Source organism: Lepisma saccharinum, chromosome 7, assembly GCF_977018435.1.
Source record: "Lepisma saccharinum chromosome 7, izLepSacc3.1, whole genome shotgun sequence".
NCBI classification, from domain to species: Eukaryota; Metazoa; Arthropoda; class Insecta; order Zygentoma; family Lepismatidae; genus Lepisma; species Lepisma saccharinum.
This window is the reverse complement of record NC_139235.1, coordinates 92,196,593-92,214,680: the sequence shown is the minus strand read 5'-3', so window position 1 is coordinate 92,214,680 and position 18,088 is coordinate 92,196,593. Positions and strand designations below refer to the sequence as shown.

The 18,088-nt window shown below is 34.0% G+C and overlaps 1 protein-coding gene across 9 annotated transcripts in view; it reads right to left on the bottom strand.

Annotated features, from left to right (window-relative positions):
- LOC145990020 (chromatin remodeling protein domino-like) overlaps positions 1-18,088 on the bottom strand; it is a 195,899-nt gene that overhangs the window by 147,700 nt on the left and 30,111 nt on the right. For all 9 annotated transcript variants that reach the window (XM_083125625.1, XM_083125624.1, XM_083125623.1 and 6 more), the window contains 6 exons: positions 16,315-16,520; positions 15,455-15,595; positions 14,714-14,840; positions 12,614-12,771; positions 8,851-8,946; positions 2,237-2,414 (listed from right to left, as the gene is read on the bottom strand). In XM_083125625.1, the coding sequence (XP_082981751.1) occupies positions 2,237-2,414; positions 8,851-8,946; positions 12,614-12,771; positions 14,714-14,840; positions 15,455-15,595; positions 16,315-16,520 (906 nt within the window). The remainder of the gene's footprint in view (positions 1-2,236; positions 2,415-8,850; positions 8,947-12,613; positions 12,772-14,713; positions 14,841-15,454; positions 15,596-16,314; positions 16,521-18,088) is intronic.

Sequence of the window (18,088 nt, the reverse complement as noted above, 5' to 3'; positions counted from 1 at the left end):
GTGTTGAAAGAAATGCAGGAGAGAATATACAGCTAAATATACCATGCTTTAAAAACTAAAGAACAATAAATGTTTGGCATTTATTCTTTACACTAAAGCAAATGAATGGATCATTTAGGATCTTTTAAAAAATTTAATATCTCAGCTTTGCTATAATATACTAGGGATGGGACCGAATAATCGGTACTCTATCGGTATATCAGCCGATATGGGTGTATCAGTTTATCGGTAAAATTACCGATTATTTTACCGATCTGATATGTCGATAAATATGATAATTTAGTGCAAAATTCTGCCATTTTGTTATAATTTTTATGGATAATTTCCATGCCCTACAAATGTCTAAATATGCAATTTCTTTTTCACTGCAGTCACCTTGAAACACACATTTATTAAAGAGGTCAATAAACCTTTCAGGTTCTTCAAGGACAATTTCTAATTTTATATCACATTGGTAGAATATCGGTTATCGGAATCAGTAAATTTTATATCGGTACTTTATCGGTATCGGCCATAATTGTGGTATACATAGATACTTATTGCTTAATGCAACTGTAATGTACAAAGACTGATCAGTACTGTACATACATACATATGAATACTAAAAAACTTGTCACTAAACTTCTACAGCCTAGTTAGACGTAAAAATTTATGTATTTTGATTAGGTTCCAAACATCGAACCAATATAAAAATTTGTTTACCTTGACAGGATCCATGTTGCTTTTATTACAAATATCGAACACATGGGTTTTAAAGGTATAATTTTTATATACCCTTATAGTACATACCAGGTAAGATGATAAACACAATACCTGGTTATTGATAGGGATTTTGTTATTCAGCATTTATTTCTGAATAAATGATTGGGAAATCTTTGTATTAAGGATGGCAAGATACATAATATTAACCAATATGAGTATTGCTGTAAAATGCAAAACATTTTATGGGTTTTGCATTAAATAAAGCTGTACCTTAGAAGTTTATTCTACAAGACAGGACAAGTGAATTCCAAGAGTTACACTATTTAAAAAAATAAGAAAATGGTAAAATAGTGTATTCGCTTACTGATTATTCAAGTTTAGCAATACCTCGCAAACTTGATCACAATGTTTAAAGATTCCAAAGCATGTAGTCACCAAAAAGTGAAAAGATTATTCTTAATAAATCTGGATTGTATTCAGTACTTTCTGCTGTGCTACATGATCCTAAAAACAGTTACATACATAATTAATTTATATTCTTTGGTAAACAAGTATAGTTTTGGAATGCTATAAGTAGGGACATTGATTTTTCAAAAATTGGAATATCATCGAAAAATGTTAGTTGTTGCAAATAATTGTTTATCTATGTGCAGTGATATGTTCTACAAGCATTTTCAATGCAAAATTGAAAAATACTAGAAATTTGGCACAAAATGATATTTTTTTTTAAAATTCAACACATTTAGTTTTAGGCTTAAAAAAAACTGTACCATATTTGCACATATAAAAATCACACTTTATTCAAAATTTTAATCTTAAATGTGCTGAAATACAAAAAAGCAAATTTTGGAAAAAATCACCCCAAAAAATGATAAAAACGCCCAATAAACATTGAGGTCCCTAGTTAGAAGCCATTTCCTGTTATTAATTTACTAATTGGACTGTAACATCCGTGCATCAAAAAATTAAAACAAAATCACATTTGTGTTTACAAATAGTTTTCACAAGATTATGGACTTCATGGGTACCTATATTGACATAGGAAAATATCGGTTCAACTTTGATCACTGATATCTGCTACCTGAGAGTAAAAATCATCGTTATTTCATCCATTCACTGTAACCTGGAAATGTTTACAACGAGTACCCTTGTTACTGGGTCAACAGCAAAAATTCACATCCACTGGAAATTGATGACAAAAATAATAATTTGATGACAAAAATAATAATCAATGAGACGTGTGTCAATGCATTAATAATACAGTGGAACCTCAATATGTATTCTCTTTCGGGAGATCAAGGTTAAAAACCTAACATTTGAGCAAATGTAAAATCTGGGAAATTTGGTACAATGGGACCATGAAGAATGGATGTAGCATTGCAGAAAAATTAAATGCAGGGAATGTAAAATTGGGGATCCTGTAAATAACAGAAATGAAACACACACGTCATGCAGTATTAATAACTGGGGTTCCTGTAAATAACAGAAATGAAACACACACATGTCATGCAGTATTAATAAATTAATTACTTACCCTTTTCACATGCTAGATGACCCAACAGAGCTATAGTCTGGATGGTTTTCCCCAATCCCATTTCATCAGCCAAAATTCCATTCAGTTTCCTATCATACATTGTCACTAACCAGTCCAAGCCTATATGCTGATACTCTCTCAGTTGGTGTTTGAGAAGGAATGGGACCTTTGTAACAACCTAGGGGGGAAAAAAGAAACAATCCTCAATAAAAATGGAAGTTAATCTTTAGAATTTCTACAGGTTCCTTGCAAGAAGCAAATACTTCTAGAACAACGATTCTCGAATAGGGTTTGTATACTAGTGTAGTGTATTACTTCTTACATTTTCTTTTATAATATCGTAATTAAGACTGAGCCGATTGGTTGGAATTTACTTACTGATACCAGCCAATACTATACTAGCATTTTGGTCTCTTACGGGGTCCACAAAAATGTCACGTGGCACTTTTGCAGAATCTAATTAATCTGGGAAACTACGCAAGATTCAAAGCTATGCGGCAAACTGGATTTTTGTGATTACTAGAGAAGGGATTTTAAGGTGCAAAATTATGGTCGAGAAAAGTACTGAAAATGTTTTCAAAAAGGTGCTGATAAAAAGTCCTTATTCAGGTCTAAACCAGTTACACTAACATTACTTATTCAACACTGTAGCAAATAACAATTTATGGTATACTTTTATAACGGTACATAGTAACGCACCATTATAATCTGATTAAATTATAAAAAATATAATTAACATTGAAATAATTAATTCACTTATTATATAGTGTTCAACAGCAGTGGAAAACAAATTGTTAAATTTCCTTTTGGTACTTTCTGAAAAAATTATAATTCTTATGTAAATTGCAGCACTGGCTTGAAGTTTTAAAATGTATAAAAATAAAATGTACATCAATTTGTGCTTACAGTAGCAATATAAAGTGCTTACGATCACAATAAATCATATATAAAAACATTCTAAAGGCAGAATTTATCGAGTTTTGCAAGACAATTATGTTATCAGGTGATATTCTTGATCATTAGAATTCAGATTTGTCTGGAAAGAGCATGTTTAGATTTTAATGTAATGATAAATTCATGAGAAGCGCCTTAAATTCTAGGTTAATCCTAATCTTTAATCCTACTCTTAAATTAGGTAATTTATTGTAGCCATATCTCTATATGGGAAAAATCTAATAGGCATCTAAAATAACCTTTTTCCCTCTATAGTTGAAAATATTATAACTATTAAACATGAAAAATATTTTAAAATCTTTGATTTTGTATCAAAAGTATATTTATACTGTACAAATAATGTTTTAGACAAAAAATATATATATTACAGTGTACACAATTGGATTTCACAGATGTAAGTCCAATACATTGCTTGAACTCAAGTGAATACTGTGAGAACAAGATGATTTTCTACAGTTGAAAGATATTGCATATCCAACAGATAAGTACATTTCTAATTTCTATGACAAGAAAATTAGGGATGGGACCGATTAATCGGTACTCGATCGGTATCAGCCGATATAGGCATATTGGTGTATCGGTTTATCAGTAAAATTACCGATCCGATATATAGATAAATATTGGATAGTTTAGTGCAAAATTCTGCCATTTTTGTTGTAATTTTTATGGATAATCTCAATGCCCTACTTTTTTTTAGAAAGTTAATGTCTAAATATGCAATTTCTCTTGCACTGTAGTCACTTTGAAACACACATTTTTTAAGGTCAATGAACCTTTCAGGTTCTTCCAGGACCATTTCTAATTTTATATCAGATCGGTAGAATATCGGTTATCGGTATCGGTAAATTTTATATCTGTACTTTATAGGTATCGGCCAAAATTTCATATCGTCCCATCCCTACTAAAATTTATAGTAAGTGGTAACATAATAAAATAACCTCTTTGGACAAAAGTGAGATGATGGATACATAGATATGTTTCCCATGTTTTGAGTAGAAGTGTTGGAACCAGATGTGAAGTATTTGGATTCTGCAAATAGGCCTGAAGTGACTTGTATATTTAACAGGAGTATCACATGATATATAAATACAAGGACTTTAATTGAAGCATGTAAATGTTGTGTGTTAACGTTGTTAAACCTTTTTTATTGGTCAATAATTATTTATAATTGTACATATGAATTTGTTAAAGTTGAATATGTCTAATTTATTGACACAGTTTATGTTATTTATTGAATGGTTATGTATGGATTTTTGCATGATTCCCTATGAGGGCGTAGCGCTCTTACTTGTGCCACCTTGATTTTTATCAATAATACAAGGCCCATTGTACAACTGAGGCAAATTGAACATTAAAAATGGAGTAGTTATACTTTATATTGTACAATTCTATAGCTCCAGTTCTGCTCTACAAAATGAGACTATAGGATTTTATATAGCTGCTCAAGAAGAGTGAAAAACATTTATTTCTCTGTCCAATTCTTTAACAAAAAAAAAAAAAAAGAAAGAAAGAAAGAAAAGGGAGGAAAAAGGTACTGAAGCACCAAAGAGAGGGTAAAAAGTGGGAAAATGTGCTAATCTCACGAAAAGGTGCAAAAAGGTGCAACAAAGTTGTTTCTTTTACTTGATTTCATGTCCTAAAATATATATCTCAAACGATCAGTATAAAAAGGTGTTTAGAAAGGTGTTGCACCTTAAAATCCATTCCACAGTGATTACGTAACACGTACTTCAATACTATTCCGATGCAATTCTATAACATTTGAATCAAAACTCTCGTAAATTGATGCATGTAATTGAAGTGCGATACTTACACACTAATATTGTATTAACCAATACTTTCAACAACTTTAAAATGCATATGATTTTAAAGCATTAAAATCAGTATCTATGGGAATCTGTACAAGAGGATGAGTTCAAACTGGTATTGGCTCACTCAACATATTCCTTGCTGTATACCTGGACAGGATCCACAAACTTGCAACGTGTCGTCAAGAGTATGGGTTTTTCATGATAATTTTATATATCCCCTAATGAATTAAACCAGATAAGATGAAAAGTAACATTGAATCTGGCAGTATGTAGGGGATAATTACTCAAGTCGTTAACAAAAGACAACACTGAGCTGACAGAAAAAGCAGATGTACCAGAGTATAATTGAATACCTTATTACTAGAGGCACATATTTTTGGTAAATAAAAAAAGCAAAATTTCAGTACAGAGTCAGTCAATTTCAGGTTCAAAAGCAGTAAATAAAATAAAATTTGGCTGTTATAGCGGTATATAAAATGACATTTTGGTTTTAAAAATGTGAATATAATCCAAAATTTCATTTAAAAACTGCACTTAATACACAAAATAAGAATATCCCTTCTAATAGCACATTTATGTTGTTACCAGAATATTAAGTTTATTCCTGTATAAAGGTGTCCATTTTTGCTTCTCATATATTTACAGCAGAATTAATCAATTTTCCGAGAATTCTCAGGATAATTCTGACTTCAGAAAGTGTCGCATCTATAAATGAACTATAAATTAGGAAAATGCACCTCACACTTTTCAGAAAAATGAAATATTAACATTACAATGTGTTATTTCAAATTTCGTTTTTTTTGTCAAAAATGAAATATGCATGTTGTAATTCTCAGGTTATCGGTGAGAATTTGCATAAATATTGGTTCAAACTGGTATTGGTAGAGGCATGCAAATTTCGATTTTGACGAAAACACTAAATATGAAATAACATGCTGAAATGTTCATTTTTCATGTTTCTGTAAGGTGTGAGGTGCATATATCTACCCAGTTTTGTCACGAAATAATGCGAAATATGCTCTTAAACACGAAATTTACAGTTTATATACTGATGTGACACTTTCTGAACTCTGTGATAATAGAAGGGGTAAGTTTATTTTGTGTAATAAGTGCAGTTTTTATATCAAATTTAGGATTATATTCAAAATTTTAAAACCAAAATGTCACTTTATATAGCACTTTTGATGTGATTATTCACCGCTATAACACCAAAATTTTATTTTATTTACCACTTTTGAACCCGAAATAGAGTCTCTTTTTGTACGGAAATTTTGCTTTTTTATTTACCAAAATTATGTGCCTCTAGGTATCGGCTCACTCTACATATTCATTACTGTATACCTCGACAGGTCCACGAACTTGCAACATGTCAAGAGAATGGATTTATAAGGTAATTTAATATCCCCCTACTGAAGTCAACCAGATAAGATGAAAAATGACATTGAACCTGGCCGTATGTAGGGGATACTCAAGTTGTTCACAAAAGACAACACTGAGCTAGAGAAAAAATATACAAATTTATCAGAGCATAATTCAATACTTTATTACCAAGCGATGAGGTTGCAATTCTAAAGTATCTGTGAGAATTGTTTGAATATTGGTTCAAACTGGTATTAGCTCAGTTTACATATAAATTTTATGTATACCACGACAGGATCCACAAACTTGCAATGTGTCAAGAGAATGGGTTTTTAAGGTAAATTTATATCCCCTTATTGAATTTAACCAGGTAAAATGAAAAGTGACATTGAACCTAGGTGTATGAAGGGGATGACTGCTCTCGGAAGACTTTTACCTTTGACTTATAGCAAATGGGTGATTCTCTACGTGATGCACGGGACATTCGCACATGGTCCCTTTGTTTCTTTAGCACAAGTGTCCACAAGTTGCGACACGGGTTACCCTGCATTGTCAAAAAAATTAATTTCAAGCAGCTGCAAGAATCAGCGCTCATTTTTCACTGCGTTCTAGCTTTTCGTCCGTGAATGTTGTGCATAGGTGTCGTTTTGTGCTCAAGTGTGAGGACATTTTTTGGGTGGTGACAATTTTTTAAAATAATTTTTGGGGTTTTTCTTCCTTCCCCCTCCGTATATATGCCAAATTTGCTTAAATTTGGCATTTAGACATTTTTTTCAGGGGGGGCAGAAGGAAACCATTTTTTTTAAGAAAAGAATTTTTGAGGGGATTTCCCCCCTTTCCCCCTCCATCTGTATGCCGAATGTGCATAAATTATATATCGTCTGAATCTGTGATTCATTCTGCGTACAACAGTATATCGTTCATATCTCCAGGGCAAATAATCTCCGAGATAAAGTCATTTCAAGGTACCGCTGCATTTTGAAGCTTGAATCAGTGGCGTGCCGACCATTCCTTTCGGGGGTACAACTCAACTTACATTGGTCATATGATAATAATGCAAATATTTTTGTGTTCCTTACATGTCAGCGATCATTTCCATGTGCATGTCGACACTGTCATGTACTTTTTTCTTGGGGGGAGGGTGGGGGAACCAAATTTTTTTTCAGAAATTTTGGAATTTTGAGAGTTAGCCCCCTCCACCCTGCCACATATATGCCGAATTTGCATAAATTTCATATAGTCTGAATCTCTGGTTCATTCCACGTACAACGGTATATCACTCATCTCTCTAGGGCAATTAGTCTCCGATCAACACTCATTTAATTGAAATTCTGCATTTTGCTCAAAATCTGCTCGGAACAGAGAGGCTTACTTGTGAAAATGGCCTTGGGACTGAAAAGGTTAAAGTGAATCAAAAATGTACAGTTGATGACCTTGTTGATTTGACACGGAATGGACATATTCTTTACTGTATACCTCGACAGGATCCACAAGCTTGCAACATGTCAAGAGTATGGGTTTTTTAAGGTAATTTTATATCCCCTTATTGAATTAAACCAGATAAAATGAAAGGTAACATTGAATCCGGGCATATGTAGGGGATTCTTAAGTCGTTAGCGACATAAAAATTATCTTGAACATATCAGTGCATAATTAAATACCTTACTAGCAAGTTAGTAGACCAATTTGCAAAAATACCAAGTGATGTTTTCTTCGTGTAACTATGACGCAAAATTCACTTTTTTAAAAAAAATATTTAAAAAAATTCTCTACCAGTATTGTGTGAGAATAAAGGATTTGGTGATTACATACCATAATTATTAAACATTCTGATGGAATTCTTTAAATATTTTGAAACAAAACTCCTGGTTAATTTATTCACATAGTTGAAATGGACTACTTACACACTAATATTTTGAACAACTTTTCATTATTATACCATTGATGCATCAGTGGGAATCTCTAATTGTATTGGCTCAGCCTTATTCATTTTGTACAAGTATTGTGTGGGAAAATCAATTTCATGCTTAAATAACAAACCTTTTTAAATCATGGTTGCCACAGTTCAAGTTTTACTTCACTTGTATATGAACAAACAAAAACAAACCAAACAAAAAAAATTGAAATATTATCTGTAGTTTTGGGCAATCACATGTTAAATGCTGATACATGGTGCTGAGCCTTCCAATCTCTTTAGATTGGAACCCCTAAATAACGCTCAGGGAAACCGAAGGAGTGGCCAACCTAGGAAGACATGGGAAAAGTCTATTGAAGAAGCAGCCTTGGGAAAAAAAACATGGAATGAAATTTAAGAAGCTGTTTGCCCAACAGAACCAGAAGAAGAAGTTTCACAGAAGCCTTATGCTCCACGCAGCAACAGGAATTAAGTCATGTTGTGCTGGTTCAATGTTTGAACCATTCACGTCTGGTCATCAGCATTTAGACTGGCAGGATTCTGAAGGTTACACAAATATAATGCTGTATACTCACACTGGTAGAAGATAAAGTGTTTCCTTTAGGTTGGAAGGTCTCTACCAAGGCAGCTACATCCGTTAGGTCTTTTTGACCATCACCATCACTGGATTCCTTCGGAAGAAACAAAGGAAACATACATTCACTAAAATTTTGGAACCAGGTAACTGACATTGCAGTCCATCATCCAAATAATACCACACAACTCACCTTCATCCCTTGCATGATCCCAGGACAAAAAGACACACACTTCAACACAAAGAGTGGTGAGGAAACCACATGTAGCTCCATAACCAATTTCTACAATCTCCTTCCTAATTGTAAACCAGAATTTCTCCGTCTGGGTGGTGATCAGCAATTTTCAGTGTTTCAAAGAAGACCCATCTGATGCCCCAGAAGGAAATGTCAGCGGACGAGGAAACTTTATGAACACCAATGCCCAGGCTGGGATTGTGTTAGTTTTCGTCCCAGGAATTCTCGTTACAAACACGTTCAATTTTTTTTAAAAATCAGCAGAACCTTGATTACAAGTTTTAATTCAAAAACTAAAAATGTCTGATATCATGAGGGCCCTTCCGCTGGAACCTGTCTCAGCCTACAAAAAAGGAAGAGATATCCCGAGATAATTAGTCTTGCTAAGGGTTTCAGATCAACCCTTCGAAGACCAACACCAGCCAAAGTGGCTTTTCTCTGGTTGACACATAGTTACACACCATTCTCTGGCTTGCAAGAGCAAAAGACTGCTACTATTGCTTTCAAGTAGCTTAGCAATTGTTCCCAAGATGCTGACTCAACATGGAAATTTAAGAATTTCACAGGATATTGAAACTGGAATCAATAACATCAAAGGGAAGTGAGCTAACCATTCAGGTGCAAAAGGGTAAAGTTTCCCCATAGAGTCATTCCATGCCATTTCAACGAGGTCATGTCACCCACCATGTCCGATTTCGATGAAATTTGGTACGCACCCTTCCTTTATGTTTAAAAGAAACTCCCTAAATTTTTTTCACTATGTTAACGGTTTTAATTTTTACAGTACTTTGAAATGTTATTAAATCAGTGTTGTCTGTCACTCTTGAGACCCTCGACACAAGATAACCTTGCTTACATTTTATTTCTTTTCTCCTTAACCAATCATGAGATATATATCTGAAATTTTACACAAAGTTCAATGAAATAATGAGGATTTCAGAAAAAAATACATCAGCACTCAAAAATTTTTAAAAATGCCTATAAAAAGACTAATAACAGACTTGTAGCCTAATTTTTGTGGTGGGAAAACTAGTTTACTGAAATTTGAATTTTGATCATGTGGGTATGATGGAACCAAAAGTATTTGATGTTGAAAATCATTGCAAAGACATGCTCTTTCTCTACAAAGAATGTTTTTTTTATTCCTTCTAACGAAACTTTTATGTTTTTTGGACATTGCCTAAAATTTTAGGGTCAATCCATACCATACCAAATGGTCCATCACTGGTCACTCGACCATTTTCAAAATTTTTCATTTGTTTGTCGTTGTAAACCCCTGTACAAGGGTAGTTCAAAACAGGCATTCGTTTGAAAATGGCAGGCATTTTTGTTTCATGACTTGCAACATATTTGGCCTATGCAGACAGTTGCGATAATTATAACTATGCTAAGAAAAAATATAGAATCTGGTGTAAAAAACATTGTTTTCAGTATATTTCAGGCTACATTTTATGTTCTCTTATCTTTTTTCACCACATCTAATGCAAATTGCTGATATTTAGGGTCAAAACTGACATACTCAATTTTTAAGGGAAATCAATGAACCTAAATGAATGGAATTTTAGGCAATGTCCAAAAAACTTAAAACTTTCGTTAAAACTAATGTTTTACGTTGATTTGAATGTGGAATGACTCCATATTCATTACACCATATAAGCAGCATGCACCAGATGCAAACCCCCTACTGATTTCTTACAGGCTGGGTGAATTCAAAGCTTCTTTATTCAGGGGCAGGGTTGGAAAAATCCCAACCTTATCTTACCCACAAAAGGAATAAAAAATGGATCTCTCTCATGGCAGTCAATACCCAAACAACTTCACCACTTATTACTAGAGCCCGGAAGTTTGGCAAAATGCCTCTTTTTATCTACTGCATATATTGATAAAATTTTTCTGGATATACGTTTCTTATGTTGTTTCGATGTTTTGGAAGCCTTTTCATTTTGCCTATTTGGGACCCCACTGCCTATTTTTAATTATAATGCCTTTTTTGCCTTTTTCAATGAAATATGACATTTTTTTAAAAAAAATGTGTATAAAAATTATTTTTCTCCCAAAAAACGTTGTTGGCATTTAATTTTCTTCAGTTTATTATGTGAATAATTTTTGCCTTATTTAAGTAATATTGAACTCTCACATGTTTCAACATTGCTGAAGGAGAAAAGTGTGAGAAAAAAGTATTTCATGCTGAGTTAGGATATTACCTTTCGGTTAATATTTCTTGTGCATGATTGACTGCTGAAGTGGACAGGTTGATTTCGAACACAAAGAAGATATTTCTGAAATCTCCCTCTCAAACCCGAAAATTTCAGGAAGTTGCGATTTGAGCTTAGTTTACCTCCACAACCAGTCTTGACGAGATGGGCAGCTATATATTATGCTAACAACCTTCAAAAAATCAGTGGGGTGATCGATGCTCTTCCAGAAAATGAAGCGGCTTCAATTCGTGAAAGATCATTTTCTATTATGAAAAACATTCTCTCTGACAGACGACTAGCAATGAATGTTGAGAACTTATAAAGCACCTTGTAGTTATGTGCAATCAAGACGGAAAAAATTGAAATGCTCTTCCCAATTTAGATTTTAACATTTTGCCAGAAATTATGGATAAAAGTAAGAGACTTCCAAATGTGCCTTTTTTCGGTTTATTTTGCCCTTTTTTCATTTTTAGTGCCTATTTTCCACATTATCAATGCCTTTTTGCCTGCCTATTTTAACGAAAATAAATGCCTGAACTTCCGGGCTCTACTTATTACTCTACTACAAGGCAGGTCTTGAAAGATTCTAGTAGGATAAAAACAGGACTAGTGTGTAACAGACAGATTCAATTACAACTGGATTTAACCTGATCTGCCCACTCAATATGCGAGTGATAGTGTCATATCACTGCAATTGAAGCACTGCAATTGAAGGAACCTCTTCCAGCTATAACAGCAGCTCATAGCATATATTCTGTGCGACTTCAAAATTAGCAGTTAAGAAGTTGCAGAAAGGAACTAATTTATAGTTTTCTCTCTCCTAATCAATTTAGTTTAACAACACTTTTGGTGACCACACAGTTCTCATGCAAACACAACTTGCATGCTTTATTAGTACTTTTTGATGCATGAATGTGGAAAACTTTCACAATTTGATAAAAGGCAATTCTATTTGCATATCTTATATCTTGCTTTTCATTATAATGTGTCACCTTTCTGCCTCTCTCGCTTAACTGAGGAAATGATGAAAACAATGACAACACCTTCGTATTAGATTCAGATTGTGTTCAATATTTTCTACTGTGCTACATGATCCAAAAAAGAACTGTTATATAATTTATATAAATTTTTCGTTAACATCAAGTCCAGTTTCCAACTGCTATGATCTATTAACTAGTTTAAAGTTATATCCAGTAAAACACACTTGGAAATAATTTTGTAGCAGTTTTAGCATATATTTCCTCATCACATCAGCTGTGATACCTTCATATCTTATTACATAATTAGTATCGACAGAGGAAACAAACAAGAGCTACATTCAAACTACATACCTTCTTAAAATCATCATCTCCATCTAAGAGAGATTTCAAGCTGACATCAAAATCTTCTTTTGAATTGCCTAACATTTCACTTTCTTCTTCACCTTCGTCTTCCTCTTCTTCCTCTGGTGACTCCTCCTCTTCATCCTCATCTTCATCATCTCCATCACCTAAAAAATGAAATTCCTAAAGTAGTTTATAATTGCCAATAACAAACACTGGTCCACAAGGAATCGCCACCTGACATGATGTCAGGTAACTCCTCTTTACTATGTACCGATTACATTAGACTGTAATTTTAAAAAGTAAAATAAATGAATTGAGCAAAAAGAAGCATGTTTCTTATCAGTTTTAAACAGATTTCTACAATGCATATAGTAGAGATGAACTGATATACAATTCTTGCCGATACAAATAAAGTAGTGATACAAAATTTACCGTAACTAAAAGCCTACTGGTCCAATATAAAATTGCAAATGTTCCTTGAAGTACATAAACTGTTTATTAAACTCCCTAATTAATATGTGTAATGAAGTGATTGCAATAGGTTTTTTGTTGGAAAAATAACTGTGTATTTACACATTTACGTTACGAAACTACATGTTCTTTCATGAAATCTCAAATTCTATTCTTGTCTCGGGTACTGCAAATACACACACAACAAAAGTAGTTTCCACAGTGGTAATAAATTTTTTACAAGGTTGAATATAAAAAAGTGGCTATTTTACCAGAAAAAAAAATTGGCTAAATAAGTTTTTCTTTAAACATTTACAAATTTGTTGAATCTCAAAGGATTAGATAATAGTGCAACCTTGTGAAATTTTAATGTCTATTACTAGGGACGTTCAATATATAAGTTTCCCTGTGCTATAAAATATTGTATAAAGCAATGCCATTAAAAATAAGCACTTGGTTGACAAGCGCCATCTTTCATCTACAAAGAACAACAATCGATTCGTTATCAAACGTGAAGGTGCATGCGCTCAAGGGTGAAAAGTAAATGCTTGTTCGGAAAACGCAGGCTCACGTCATAAGGAGTTCAGAAGCATGGATGGTGAATGCGTGTTGTGACAGGGGATGAGACATTTGTCCATCATTATACTCCCGAATTCAAGAGAACATATATGGAGTGGAAGCACAAACAGTCTCCTGTGAAGAAGAAGTTCAAGACGGATCAATCAGCTGGTAAGGTGCTTGTGTTTTCTGGGATGCTAAGGGCGTTCTGCTTATGGACTTTTTGGAACGAGGAAGAACAATTAATGCTGACCGTTATTGTCAAACATTGGCTAAACTGAAAAATGCAATTCGATATAAGCGACCAGGTCTCCTGTCAGCTGGTGTCATTCTTCTTGACGATAACACTCCCCCTACTCAGCAGTGCAAACACAACACAAAATTGAAGAATTGGGGTGGGAACGGCTGTCCCACCCTCCATACAGCCCCGATTTAGCACCGAGTGATTTCAATCTTTTTCCGGTGTTAAAGTCTGATTTGCAAGGTTACCATTTCGAAACAGATGAAGTGAAGCAGAATGTGAGAATAGTGATCAATAGTCAGAGCCCTGATTTTCTTGCAAAGGGTATGGACAAACTGGTGCAACGGTGGGACAAATGCCTGAATCTCTATGGGGATTATGTGGAGAAGTGAGGAAGGATCCTCCCACACATGTATGTATAGTTTTCTAATGTATCTTAAAAATATTTTTTTTTACAGCATACGGAAACTTATATATTGAACTACCCACGTACATATATACTTTAGCAACATGGACAAGATAGAAATATATCAACAAGTGTGCTTTGAATTTGGAATGTTCTTTCAAAGTAAACAAAATACAGAACAGAAACATCATGTTTGTGCATTTGTAGACATGTTACCAATGTAGCATACAAAAGCATACTAACAAATGAAGCAACAGGTCTGTGGGGGTACTACACTCTTTATGTACTGTTTATTTGCACAGTTAAATGCTACAGGCATCATTTAAACTGAAATGCCAATTTATTAATAATTTTACAATCTGTACTTTGTGCATCATTTTGGCATGTTTATATCAGATCAGGCCAATATCAATTATCAATTTGTACAAGTACATCCTTATTATGTACATACCTTCATTATCACATTCGTTATCTTTGCTTTCTCCATCCTCATCTGATAGGTCAGATTTATCAGCTGAATCTTCAAAACCACCGGGGTAGTTCTTCAAAAGCTCTTCAATAGGAATTTCACTCTCGGCCTGCACAATAGAAAAAAAGACTTGTCAAACAAACCATGACCTCTGTTTTGGAACAGCACCAAAAATAGTTTCCCTTTACCGTTCTTTTAATGATTATGGAATGCTCTTGAAGTTACATAGTATCAACAACAGTTTGCATCCTTACTACACCTCAACCTTCAAGGGTGAGAAGCAAACAAAGGAGCTAAATATAAACATTTGTTTCTAGACAAATTAGGTAATAGTAGCATATACGGTATAAGTTACAGTGGGAGATCATTTAGGACAGTGTTTCTTCAGCAATAGGCTTCTGAAAAATATATGTTTAAACCAGACGTAAGGTTTGCATTATTCAAAAAACTATAGAGCGACCACAAGGGAAAAAACCTTGGACGAAAAGTCCCCGTACAGCTTACACTTCCTCCGTTCAGCTCGGGCCATAAGGAAGCATGGTTCACTCTCCCCTTCCCCTCCATGCAGGAGTACAGTGCACAGGAGTCGCGGATTTGTGCAGGTTGCTTTGCTTGTGGTTTCACTATACCAGCACATACACAGACCAAAAAAAACTGACAACCATCAAAAAATTATTGTCTTTCTCAGTCACTGTGTGGAAATGAGCGACCAGAAGTACTCACATGAAGGTCTTCAAGTTCTTTCTTATGATCGACATTTTTCTCCTTTTCCTCTTGTTCTTGTATAGTTGCCTCATCATCCGTCATTTCCTTGTCTGTTTCTACAGTATAGTCTTCATCTCCCTTTACAGATGAGTTTTCACTCTGCAAATACAGAAAATATATTACTGCACATCCTTTACGTTCTCACTTATATAGATTAACGTTAGTCTTCTTAAAAGTTTGCATAACCAATGTTGTACATTACAAAATAATACAATAACGGTTACTTTTAAAGTAGTTTTTATTAGGGCTGAGCCGATATCGTGCCAACACACTTGCGGATTCACACCCATACTGATACTTGAAAATTGTAGCAGTAAAAAGTTGTCCAAAATATTTAGTATTACTATTCCACTTCAATTATAAGCATGCATTTATGAGTTTTACTTCAAAATATTCAAAACTATAACAGAATTTTAAAACACCTGTTATGAAATCACAAAACACAAATTTTTAACACCATATTGGTGAAAAATAAATAGCAACTTCACATTTCTCTTAATAATAATTAATTTGTGCAGCGTGGATATGGAAAATGCAAAATTTTCAGGAATTCTGTATCAACATTGTTTAGTAAATGTGTACTTCAGTATTCACACCAATTCAAAAATGAATCTAGAATATGTGATGACTTCAATTAACCATACAATCTAAAAAAAAAAGATTTTATAAGCATCCAATATATTGCAAATACTCGTCTCTTGACTAGCACAAAATCAATAGCAAGAACAAGAAACACCGTATGCAATATTGCTGGTTTTATGTTTTTATACTACAAGGAGCAAAAAATGAGAAGAGGTAAACCAAAACTGAAAACTTACAGACTCTTCCGATTTTACTTCTTCTATCCGATCCAGATTTTCTAAATAATCTTCAGGCAAATCCTTCAAAAGATCTTCTAGTGGAAGCTCCGATTCTCTCTTCAGCATTTCTATTTCCTCTATGTGATTGTGTGTTTCCATGTCTTCCTCTGCTTTGGCAATTGTCTCTTCATCATCAGAACTACTTTGGTTTGGTTCAAATTCATCTACACAAAAAAAGTACAAATTCATTACTTGAAAGGAAAGTATGAGTACTATTACCCAATTACCATTCACCTTAAACTCTTTCTCTCACGCACAAATAAATATATAAAAATAAGATATTTGATCTACAAAGTAGTAGATGAATCTTATTGGAGTGGTATACTTCTTATACTTATACTCTAAGAACTAATATCACTTTAGTGAAAATTTGATTACCCATTTCCTGGGTTACTGTGTCCAAACAAGTTATGTGGGAAAATGTACAATTTCCAAAAAGTTATGTGGGAAAATGTACAATTTATCATTTTTGCTTAGCCGTATACAAAGGAAAACAATTCCACACAAAGCAAAATCAATATATTGATGGGAAAAAATTAATGTATGCAGAACTTCAAATTTATATTTGCACTTGGCGTGTCATCTATTAATTACCTACAGTCAACTCTCGATTCAACAACCTTTCACAATTCCCGGGAAAAGGGTAGTTATTTCGAAGGGGTCGTTATTGGAATTTGCCCCAATTTTCTGCTTAAACGGAGCTCAAACGTACACAAAAATGACTAGGAGATGGTAACACCATATATCCTGGTAGTTATACTACCTGTTAAGCACAGAACGCGTGTTGTGAGAAGGAAAATAGAACATGAAAACGTTTTCACAAAAAAATAATTTAAAATAATGTTACTTCTTTCAATTGTGCACAGTCGTTGCTTTTCCAGTAAATTCTTACAATTCTAGTTCATGAGAAACCCATTTGCACTGAGACCTATGGAAAGTAAAACAATCTCTCGCTTATTGCAAGCGAAACTCGAAGAATCTTGACACCAGTCACACTGGCGCCAGCAAAAGTCTGGAGATAATCGGGCACAATGAATGTTGGATATTATACGGGTCTACTACCAACTTCATTCACCCTCCCCCCTTCCCCATTCAAGGGAGCAGTCCAAACTTCTTCCTGGACTGGCATTGTAATCCAGTGTGAAAAAGGAAATGAAACTTGCGATCTGTCTTCACCCAATGCGTATTCTAGGACATGTCATTAAACAGCTCCCAGTCGAAAGTCATTTAGGTTTGGAATTGAATTTCACTTTAAACTGTATATTTAGTGCTGATTAGCCCATCAGCATAAAATGAACTGAAAACAAGCTTTATTAAACTGCACATTTTTACATATCAAAATGGTAGATCGTTATTTACTCTCACCTTAATCGATGATTTAATGTTGGATTTAGGAGTATTCTCGATGTCAAACACCCATTCCTCCAAAAGTTTTCCCCTTCAATAATGTCTTCTTAATGGATCTCAGCGACCATTCCTACATTGAGCACTTTTTTTTTGATTCACATGAATGGTTCTGAAGAAAAGCGGATGTGCAGAACATGAAGTTATTTTAACTCTTGTCTTCCAAATTTCATTATCTTCAAATCAAAACAGCTTTGCGAGATTCAAAACAATAACATTTTTCTTCGCTCTGGATGAGTCATTGCTGTTATCGGAAAGCAAGAGCTTTGCGCCAGCTGCATCGTGAAAACAAGGAGACCGGCTGGAAGTTCGAGCAACAGGTGGCCGA